The sequence below is a fragment of the Chrysochloris asiatica genome, unplaced genomic scaffold (assembly GCF_000296735.1).
Source record: "Chrysochloris asiatica unplaced genomic scaffold, ChrAsi1.0 scaffold00019, whole genome shotgun sequence".
In the NCBI taxonomy this organism is placed as follows: Eukaryota; Metazoa; Chordata; class Mammalia; order Afrosoricida; family Chrysochloridae; genus Chrysochloris; species Chrysochloris asiatica.
Window position 1 is genome coordinate 2,218,495 of NW_006408537.1, and position 12,186 is coordinate 2,230,680.

The window sequence follows — 12,186 nt, forward strand, 5'->3', positions numbered from 1 at the left end:
AAGAGATGACTTAATTCTAACACTTTAATTTAGCCAGTTGATGTCAAGTAAATTCAGACTTATGGATATCCTATATATGCAAATTAGAACTGCTCCATGTATTTGTTGTTAAGTGCCGTTGAGTTGGTTCTGACCCATAGCGACCCTGTATGGGGTTTCTGAGGATCAGCTGGTGGGTTTGAACCTCTGGCCTTGTGGTTTAAACGGACCTTGCGGGCTAAAGCATTATCCTGAATCGCTACACCAGGTCTCCTTAGGATTTTTAAAACTGTGAACTTCCACAAGCAGATTGCCCGGCCTATCTCACAAGATGCCTCTGAGTGGATTTGACCACCAACTTTCCTGTAAGTGGTAGTGGTTATCCATGGAGTCAGTTCTGACTCATAGAAAACTTGAATAGGGTTTCTGAGGTTGTAAATCTTTACAGGAGTAGAAAGCCTCATCTTTCTTCAATGGAACGGCTGGTAGTTTTGAACTGCTGACCTTGAGGTTAGCAGTCCGACTCATAACTACTACGCTACCAGAGCAGTGAAGGCTTAGTGGTTTATACCACCATGGGACTCCCAACTCCTGAATTTGCAGGGAGAGAAATGAAGGAATACTGTAGCATATGTGATAATTATGACAATGTGATGACTACTGTGCACTTCATGAATCCTTTACAAGCAAGAATCGAGGGGACCTTCTATAGATCAATGGTAGCCATGGTTTTCCCTTAAAAACGGCTGATACTTCTCCTCTGGAAAGTTCTCCATTTAGTCTATATTCTGCTACCTGTTGTTATGTGCCATCAAGTTAGTTCTGAATCATAGCAACACTGTATAGGGTTTCCAAGGAATGGTTGGTGGATTTGAATGCCAACCTTGTGGTTAGCAGTCCTGTGTTGATTGTACAGTGCTATGCAGTGGCTGAGAAGCCATCTATAGTGTAACTTTTAAAATGTAAAAACAAGAGATTTAATCCGTATTAAGGAATTACACAACCACTCATCTGTTTGTTTGCCAAACTGTGGTAGCTCACATGTTGCTGTGATGCTGGAAACTATGCCACTGGTATTTTAAATACCAACAGGGTCACGTATGTTGGAGAGGTTTCAGCTGAGTTTCCACATGAAGACAGACTAGGAAGGAGAGGGATACTACTTCTGAATGTTTAGCCATTGAAAACCTTATGAATAGCACTGCAACAGAGTCAGATAATACCTAAACATTTAATATTGAAACATTATTCAATATTTATATATTGAAACCAGAATCCTGTCAGATAGAGTACCTGAAGATGAGCCCCTCAGGTAGGAAGGTACTCAAAATATCACTGGAAAAGAGATGCCTCCTAAAAGTAGAGTTGACCGTAATAACATGAAGGAGTATTGCTTTCAGAACCTTCACTGGCTGATGGGTCATGACTCAAAATAAGGAGAAACAGCTGCGAACTTCCATTACTAGTCAGAACATGAAATGTATGAAAAATGTATCTAATAAAACAGTAAGCTGTCAAAATGAAATGGAACATATAGAGATCGATATCCTGGACTGAAATGGACTGGTATTGGCAAATTTGAATCTGACAATCACATGGTTTACTAGGCTGGGAATGATAAATTGAAGAAAAATGGTGTCAAAGTCATCAAAAAGAACATTTCAAGATCAATCTTGAAATAAAGCTGTCTGTGATATGATAATATCCATATGTCTACAAGGAAGATCACTTAATACTACTATTGTTCAAATAGTGGTATTACCTACTACTAAAGTCAGTGATGATGAAACCGAAAAATTCTACCAACTTCTTCAGCTTGAAATTGATCAAGCATGCAATCAAGATGTATTGCCAATTACTGGAAATTGGAATGTGAAGGTTGGAAACAAAGAGAAAGGATCAGTAATTGGAAACTATGACCTTGGTGATAGAAATCATGCTGGAGATTGCATAGTAGACTTTTGCAAGACCAATGACTTCTTCATTGCAAATACCTTTTAAATTGCATAAAAGACAACTATATACATGGATGTCAGCAGATGGAATACATAGAAATCAAATTGAATGCATATATGGTGAGAGACAATGGAAAAGCTCTGTATCATCAGTCAAAACAAGGTCAGGAGCAGATTGTGGAACAGACCATCAATTGCTCATATGCAAGCTCGGACTGAAGCTGAAGAAATTAAAACTAGTCCATAAGAGAGCCACAGTATGAGCTCTAATATATCAATCTAAATTTAGAGATCATCGCAAGAACAGATTTGAGGCATTAGGCACTAATGTGGGATGACATCAAGAACATCATACAGGAAAAAAGCAAATGGTCATTAAAAAGACAAGAAAGAACAAAAAGACTACAATGGATGTCTGAAGAGACTCTGTAACTTGCTCTCTAGCATAGAGATGCTTAAAAAAATGGAAGAAATGAAGAGGCAAAAGAGCTGAACATAAAATTTCAAAAGGTGACTTGAGAAGAAAAAGTACTACAATGAAATGTGCAAAGACCCGGCATTAGAAACCAAAATGGAAGCACATGCTCAGCATTTATCAATCTGAAAGAACTGAAGAAAAAAATACAAGCTTTGAGTTCTGGTGTGGCCCTGTAGAATAAACACTGGACTGCAAAGTCGGTTTGAATCACAAGGTTAGTGATTCAAACCCACCAACCACTCCTCAGAAACTCTGTACAGGGTCTCTAATATTCAGAACCAACTCTATGGCACTTAACAACAACAATATGGACAAAACATTTAATGACGCCAAGAGGCACAAAAGAAGATGGAAGGAATACACAGAGTCACTACCAAAAAAAATAGTTGGTGTTCAACCATTTCAAGATTTAGCATATAATCAAGAGCCAATAGTACTGAAGGTAGAAACCCAAGGTACACTTAAGGAAATGGCAAAGAACAAAACTCTGAGATGATGGGTAATAAAATGAAATCTTTCAACAAACTGATGTAACACTGGAGACACTCACCCATCTTTGCCAAAAAATTTGGGAGACATGGCCAACTGATTGGAAAATATCCACATTTGTGCCCATTCCAAATAGAGGAGACCCAATGGAATGCAGAAATTATCAAACAGTATTATCAATATCACATTTAAGTAAAATTTTTGCTAAAGATAATTAAACAATGGCTGCAATAATATGTTGACAGCCAGATTCAAGGCACATTCAGACAAGGATGTGATATCAGATGGATCTTGGTTGAAAGCAAAGAATACCAGAAAGGTGTTTACCTGTGCTTTATTGACTATGCAAAGACTTTCTACTGTGTGGATCATGACAAGCTATGAGTCACATTGCAAAGAATGAATATTCCAGAACACTTTATTGTACTCATGAAAAACCTGTACATAGACTAAGAGACAGTGTTCCAACAGAATAATGGTACACTAAATGCTTTAAAACCTGGAAAGGTGTGTGCCAGGATTGTATTTTTCACTATATTTATTCAATCTCAATGCTGAACAAATAGCCTGAGAAGTTGGATTGTGTGAAGAAGAATGTGGCATCAGGATTGGAGAAAGATTCATTAACAATCTGTAATATGCAGATTATACAACCTTGATTGCTAAAAGCAAAGAGCATTTAAAATACTTACTGATGAAGATAAAAGACCACAATCTTCAGTATGAGTCACACCTCAATGTAAAGAAAACAGAAAAATTCTCATCAGTGGACCTAAAACAACATCATGATAAATGGAGAAAAGATTGAAGTTGCCAAAGACTTCATTTTGCTTGAATACACTATCACCACTCATGGAAGTTGTTCTCATGAAATCAAGCAACAGATTGCCCTGGGCAAGTCTACTCCACAAGACCTCTTTAAAGCATTCAAGAGTAAAGATATGTCCGTTTGAGAACTAAGGTGGTCTGACCCAAGCTATGGTATTTTTAATAGTCTCATACACATGTGAAAGTTGGACAATAAATAAAGAAGATGGTACAAGAATTGATGACTATTCAGTTATGGTGTTGGAGAAAAATACTATGGTACAATGGACAGCCAGAAGAACAAACAGATATGTGTTTGAAGAAGTACAGCCAGAATGCTCCCTAGAAACCTAGAAGTCTCTCTTATTTGGACCTATTATCAGGAGGGACCAGTCTCTGGAGAAGGCCATCATGCTTGGTAAAGTGGAAGGTCAGCAAAATAGGGTAGGACAACCAATGGAATGGATTAGCACTGTGGTAGCAGCAATGGGCTCAAGTGTAATAATGATTATGAGGATGATGCAGGATGGGGCAGTATCTCGTTCTCTTGTGCACAGGGTCACTATGAATAGGAATAGACTCGATGGCACATAACAACAAAAACAACATGGAATTACATAAGAAATCCTACTACACTATAGCAAACCATAAGAAAATTCAAATTACCAGATTGATTCTACCTTTGTTTTAGAATCCCTGGGTAATGTCAATGGGTAAATTGCTCAGCTGCTAACAATACGTGGGAGGTTTTAGTCAACTTGGAGATACCTTGGAAGAAATATCTGGAAATATACTTCTGAAAATTCAGCCATTGAAATCCTTATGGAATACAGTTTTATTCTGACATACATGAGGTTCACTCAACAATACTCGTACTGATACCTCTCTTTTTAAAGTCCCCTAAATGGAGTAAGTCCCCATGAAGAAAATGTTGATACAAAGAAGAGGAATGATATGGAATCATGCTAGACCATAATCCTATGAGGTTAGAAAAAATTAACCTAAATGAGTAGATTTAGTGCTAAATTTGTACATTGTTGTTGTTGTTGTTCTTAAGTGCCGTTGAATCGGTTCTGACCCATAACGACCCTATATAGGGTTTCCATGGAGACACTGGTGAGCTTGAACCACCAACTTTGCAGTTCAAATGGCTTTGCAGTCTGGCGCACTATATATAAATAATTCTAAATTATAAGCAAATAACTTAACACCTTTTATGATTTATCTGGGCATCTAGCATTGAAATCATTTGTATATTTGGATTTCATTATCATTATCACCACTGTTGGAGTCCTGGTGTAGTGCTGTGGGTTAATGCACTAGACTGCAAAGTCAGTCTTAACTGCAAGGTTGGGGGTTCAAACTCACCAGCTTCTCCTCAGAAACCCTATACAGTGTTGCTATGGGTCAGAACTGACTTGATGGCACCTAACAACAATCACCACTGTTACAAATAAAAAGTTCCTCTAACTTTTACCAATGAAATACAAGATTCACTAAAAAATGCTATTAAAATGACATATCCTGAGTCACCAGGGAGTCCAACATATGTGATTCTGTTTTGATAGAGAACCTAAAACAACCAGACAGAGGCACTTACCTTGTGGGCAAAATGACCGACTAATAAGCTGTCAGTAACTGAAGTATTTGCATCACTTTCCAAGATGTCAATTCCAAAATCTCTGCATGAATAAACTTGGAAGTTTTTTAGGTGAAGATTGCTATTTCTAAAAATCTATAAAAGAATAGCATATGTTATGGCAAAGGTCTTCAGGTTGTTTTTTTCTTTCAGACTTCCTCTAGCTTCTTTAATTATTGATTAAGTATAAATAAGCATGCTACACAGTATTTGAACAGCCTTTCTCCATCAATGTCTTTACAGACATCCCAAAGTTGCCACAAGGTCAGCACTTACTGGTCCTTTTCAGTAGCACAGCCTTCTGTACTTTTCAATTCTCCTCATGATTGTTGTTGTTAAGAGCCTCTGGAATTTTGAAACTATAAATCTTTACAGGAGCAGAAAGCCTCATCTTTCTCCCACAGAGCAGCTGGTAGGTTTGAACTGCTGACCTTTCGGTTAGCAACCCAACTTGAAATCACAACACTAACAGGGCTCCTGTCTTATGATATTAGTTAATATAAACTACTTTGAGGAGTTAATATAAACTACACTGGAGTTCTTGATTCCTCTGTTTTAACCCATTAATTTAGTGTGATTGGCAACTACAGCTTTTTTTTAGATATGTGGGGAATTTATTGTGATCTTTTTAATGCATCAATATCATTGGAGTCCTGGTGTGGCATCGTCAGATAAACATTGGACTGCTAACTGCACGGTTGGTGCTCAAACCCCCCAGCTGCTCCTTCGAAACCCTGTACAGGGTTGCTGTGAGTCGGAAGCAATCTGACAGAACACCACCACCACCACCACCACCGATATCCTAAGAAACTTGCAAGTATAAAATCAATAATTCATCATAAGGACAAACACTGAATTCAGTCTCAGCAAATGCTATTTGCATCTACAGTAATGGCTACTTGAGTCCGTGTGCCTAAACAGGGATCAGATAATAACAAAACGTCATTAACCTGACAGGCAGAAGAAGCCTGGGTTTTCAGTTTGCTTTTATAGTAGCTAACTATATGTTCTTGGTGTTAAGTGTCGTTCAGTATAGAGTTTCTAAGACTATAAGTATTTATGGGAACAGAAAACCTCATCTTTCTCCCACTGCATAGCTGGTGGGCTAGAACTGCCAACTTTGTGTTTCACATTTCAGTGCTTATCTTATGGAGCCACTGCACTCTCATGTGATCTTGGGCAAGACATGTCACCTCATTTAGGCTTCTGTTTAAGCAACTTAACACTAGGTGAAGATATGGGGTATCATCTAACCTAACCATCCCTATAGTCAGTAAACAGGGTCATGTTTGCATTCAAAACTTAAACTGAAATCTTTCTATTAAGTTAAGGCCAAAGTATCCTTATTTATCATATTGTCTTTCTACTTGCTGATTGGTTTTGCTTGAATTTTTTAAAATTGAGTAACTTCCATTCCCTCTTATACATGTATTCATCTGAAGTTTTTGTTTTGTTTTATAAATAAAATGATAGCTCTTTGAAAGAGACAGAGGTTTCTTTAAACAAACACTGCAAGATGTGAATGGATGACTTAACTACAGTTATAACCTAATTATAGACATTAGTCCAAGGTCTGCCAAATACACTTAGATTCAGTCAACCCTAGAATTAACTAGTGAAACTGTTAATTCTACTGCTAATTCTACAAGGAAAACAAAAGACTGGCAAAATGTATCTATTTGTGGTATGAATATTAGTTTTCACATCTCTCTCTCTCTCTCTCCCTCTTCTATAAACAATTACTCTGCATTTCTGAGACATGATAAGAAGAGGGTATTTTTCTCAAGTGTTGTTAATATACATATATAGAATGCTTAGATTGCTACAGTTAGAATCTAGCAATTCTTAGCTGTGTTAACATTCGCAAAACAATATCTCCCCAGAGAGTTTCTCATTATAAAAGGAAGATAACAATGGCATGCCCTTTCCCATAAAGTTGTTATGATGATTAAATGAGAAAGTGCACAATAAATATTAGCTAGTAGTATTATCAAATAGATATAAATGTATATGTATACACACCAGAAATATCATCTAGACAGTTAAGATTAAAAGTAGATGAAATGTAAACACAATACTTTTTAGCATTTTCCTGTGAATTGGGTGAAGGTTTAAGGAGCAAATCCATTTTCCTTTAAACAGTCCATACACATTTTGCTTCATATCATTGATTGTGATCCTCACATTGTAGCATCACTCATCCCACTCCTTCCCTATGTCTTTGTTTCCATTCTTCCTTCTTTTCTAACCCTTCTCAACTTTGTCCTTGGGAAAATGCTGCCCTTTTGTTCTAGAATGATTGATGCTCTAAGGAGTAGAGCCTTCTCTAATGTTATTGTTCACCATATAGACCAGTCTACACAATGTACTTTTTGATGGCTCAGAAGACACTTTTTTTTTTTTAAGTTTTTATTGTGAATTATGTGGGTTTACATGGGAGAACATCTGTTTTACATTCATCCTATCATATTTTATTTCATTGCAATGAATACAATCCCCTCCGTGCATCATCAAATAACCAAAGAGTACATCACACAGGCCTGCCCACCCCCCAGCCATCAGCACACAGTCCCTCTCCCTCTCTGAGTCTAGTGTCCCCAGCCACTGCATCTGTCCATGTCATCGTTTCTGTCTCCATCCCCAGCGTCACTGTCTCTCTGGGTAGGGTCACACTCTCTGCTCTTCTCAATTGATGGTCCCAGGGACCTCCACCCCTGGGCTGCAAAATCAATCACTCCCCTCCTTTTGTCAAAAAACATCTACCTCTACATTTCCAACCCTCACAGTCAGTCCCAATGGCAACCATTCACCATTGTACCGCAAGAGTCTTATCCCCATCTCCTTTCTCCAGCCTGGTCCCAACAGATTGGAAATCATTCAGTGGAGGTTTGACCTTTCCCGACTGGAACTAGACTCATTCTTGAAACCTTGTAGTCCAGTCACTTCTTGCCTTCATAGCACCCTCCCCCACCCCCATTTTGGGTAGCCAATGAGAGAAGACGCTTCTTGATGTAAATTTCCAGAGACCTATCAACACAGACCTATTAACACCTAATTTTTATTAGCATTGATAATATTTAGACCTGATTATATTTCAAGGAAGTTCTGGTGATGCTGTAGAATAAGCACTGAACTGTTAACTCAAAGTCAGCAATTCAAACTCATCAGTGACGCCACAGGAGAAAGAGGAGGTTTTCTGCTCCTGTAAAGATTGACACATTCAGAATCCTATATAGGGTTGCTATGAGTCGGAATCAGCTCAATGACTGAGAAAGAGAGTCATTGTGTATTCATTAAGATCTAGGCAGTGTACATGCAGGCACTTACTCAATTATTCCACTGATCCATGGGAGAAAGACAAGGCTTCCATAAAGCCTTGGAAGTCCTATGGATAGGTTCTGCTCTGTCCTATAGAGTCATTATGAGTTGGAATCTACTCGGTAGCAGTGGCTTTGGTTTGCATATGTACCGATGAGGATGTTTACTTGCTCATCTACTAACCCAAAAGTTTGCAGTTAAAACCCACCTGGAAGCTTTACTTGAAAAAGACCTGGAGATTTGCTTACAGTCAAGAAATCTTTATGAGGTTGCTATGAGTCAGAATTGTTGCAGTGGCACCCAAACACAGTAACTATCATGCTATTCAATTTCCCCTTTATTCCATCTCAAAAAAGTGAAGTTTAAAAGCATTTTCATTATCTGAGATTTTGAGCAATTAAAGTTAATACGGAAAAAATTCATCAGTAAGGCTTTTTTTTTTTTTTTTTTTTTTCTTCTCACAGGTTCAGAATTTCTGACTGTAGAACTTGAGAAATGTCTACAATTAGCATCTTCTAATATTGAGTTTTGTTCTGGTAGCGTAGTGGTTACAAGTCGGGCTGTGAACCGCAAAGTCAACAGTTCGAAATTACCAGCTGTTCCATGGAGAAAGATGAGGCTTTCTGCTCTCATAAAAATTTACAGCCTTGGAAACCCTGTACAGGGTCGCTAAGAGTCGGAACCAATTCCACGGCACATAACCACCACCAATATTGAGTTTCATTGGGTTTATTTCTTCTAGAACAAGGCTAGAGGAAGTGTCTACTACAGAGTTTAATTCCCTAGACTATGAATTGCTTCTCTACATAAGAGGGAATTCAACAGATATTTTTCACCTGTATATCCATGTTGTTGTTGTTGTTAAGTACCATCAAGTTGGTTCCGACTCATAGCAACCCTATGTAGGATTTTCAAGGAGCAGCTGGTGGGTTTGAACTGTCGAACTTGTGGTTAGCAGTCCAGTGCTGGTCCTACACTGTTACACCAGGAACACTTTATATCCATAGTGTTTAAAAAATCAACATACTTCATAAAAGTAAGTGAAAATAAAATGCTATCATTGGGGTTTTTCCTTTTTGCTACCCCAATGCTAGATTTTTATGCCTTTTCCAGTAACAATTTTCATTGTCCTGGTGAATATATAAAATAAAGGTCTGATTTTCTTATGGTGACTTAATTTTGTATTCTTATTTCATGTCTCAAATTCCTTATAAACATATTTCCTCATCTATAGGATGAAGTTGTCTGCTCCCGTAAATGTTTACATCGGATTGATGACAGTGAATTTGATTTATATATCTTAGCAATAGCATCCTAAGTGACAGAGAACAGGTACATACAATTTTCTCTGTATAACACCAACTAGTAATCTTGAATAATAACTAAATGTTGTTAATGACGAACATGTTAGAAAATTATTTTAACAATAAAAATTAAAAGATCAAACATGAAACTTTTTTTATAATTATAATTTATAAAAATATAAATTCAACTCATTTTTAAAGATTAACACTTTGGGCTAGAATTTTTGTGCTCCCCTTGATCAGCATTATGCCTAAAGCATTTATTATTCAATGAAGGGTGTCAAATGTGCAGTATTAGATCCTAGAATTGGCACCTGGTTGTGCTACTCATTAATTGTGTGACTTTGGACTAGTCTCTTTACTTACTAAAATTTTTTCTCTCTCAATGGAGATGGGAAGGAATAAATGGATCACTTCTACATTCCCTCCTGATTATGTTGCTGTGTCTTCGAGTCAGTTGTGTCCTAACTCATAGTGACACTGCATTCCCTCCTGGTTATGTTGTTAAGTGTTGTTGAGTCGATTCTGACTCACAATGATGCCATATAGGGTTTCCAAAGAACAACTGGTGGGTTTGAACCACTGACCCTATAGATAGCAGTCTACCACTTTCTCCTACAGTGCCACAAAAGGACTCCCTCCTGGTTATAAAATTCTATGATTCAGTTGTTCTCTATCAGAGCTACTAAAAAGTCACCACAGAGGCAATCGACTAACCATGCTTACTGATTTTGAATTGGCTCATTCAACAGCCATTCCTTATATACCTATTGGCGCTTTAAAACTGTGATAATGTTGCAGTGCTCCCCAGTAGCAAATCACCTCCCTTTAAATAGAGATGCTAAGTAAATGATCACTAGAAAATAAAGGAAAGCTTTAAAAATAATAATAACAATAATAATAACTAAAGACACATTTACCTGGGCACCACCTGCACTGCCCCAAACTGTGAAGTTTTGGAACATAGTGGGTGGAGTATCATTATCCCATGTTGGCTGAAATTTAGGATATACAAAAAGACCATACCTAGAAAACAAAACAAACAATGAAACTTAGTCAACTTCAATGTTTTCCATTTTTTCTCATTGAAAAATACAAAAGTCAAGAGAGTGAATGAGAGAGAGTGGCGATGAGACCTCTTTTGTCCATTCCTTAGTCTTTCCAATCATTTACCCTCCATGACCTGCTCCTGGATTATAATAGGAGGTAAACTACCATGATCACCTGCTAGTCTGGCAGCCCCTCTCTAGATTTACTCTCTTCCTCCCTAGGAGAGTGCACACCTCTGGCTTTGCAGTCTGATGCATTAACCCACAGCACCACACCAAGACTCCTAGGGTTGCTATAAGTTAAAATCAACTCTACAGCAAGGGGTTTGGTTTGGTTTGTTTACTAGTTTCCAGGTGCTCTCTTAGATACATTACATGAATTATCCCTAATTCTCAGACCAAATTTCAATATATGTGGTTCTCAAGTTATAAATAAGGAAGATAATTAGGAAGATAGAGAGACTCTAAGAGAGAAAAAAAGGAATTTACTAGAAGAATCAAGATGGGAAATCTGAAACAGCCTTATTGGCTGTGAAATCCACATTTTCCGCACACCCCTTGAATTACTCACCCTACTTTGTTTCACCATTCCCCTGCTCTCAGTAGTGAACCATCACAACAAAGAGGTCAGCATGATAGATCTCCTTTACCCTCCTCCTAAGAGGTTGGCCCAGGATCGGGCAGTGTTTCATTCTGCTGTGCATAAGGTCGCTATGAGTTGGTACCAACTCGATGGCACCTAACAACAACAACAATATTTAAATTATCCCCTCTCTTCACCTCATCCTACAGTTGCTGTTGTATGTTGTGGAGTTCTGTATCATAGCAACCCTACAAAGGGTTTCCAAGTATGGCTGGTGGGTTTGAATCACCAACCCTGCAGTTATAAATCCAATGTTTATCCTACAGCACAACACCACAGTGCATATTATATAAAAGACCAACAGCACCTACTGCCATCAAGTCGATTCCAACTCTCAGTGACCTTATGGAGATCTGCATTTCTGTACAGGAGCAGACAGTCTCATCTTTTTCCCTTGGAGTTGTTGGTGGGTTTGAACCACTGAATTTGTGGTTAGCAGTCCAGAGCTTATCCTACAGCATGACCAGGATTCCTCACATATTCTATAGGATTTATAATTGTGTATTTATACTACAGGCATACCTC

The 12,186-nt window shown here is 37.9% G+C and overlaps 1 protein-coding gene across 1 annotated transcript in view; it reads right to left on the minus strand.

Moving 5' to 3' along the window:
* PKHD1 (polycystic kidney and hepatic disease 1 (autosomal recessive)) overlaps positions 1–12,186 on the minus strand; it is a 722,421-nt gene that overhangs the window by 381,980 nt on the left and 328,255 nt on the right. The window contains 2 exon segments of the mRNA XM_006835767.1: positions 5,309–5,443; positions 10,890–10,995. Of these exon segments, the coding sequence (XP_006835830.1) occupies positions 5,309–5,443; positions 10,890–10,995 (241 nt within the window).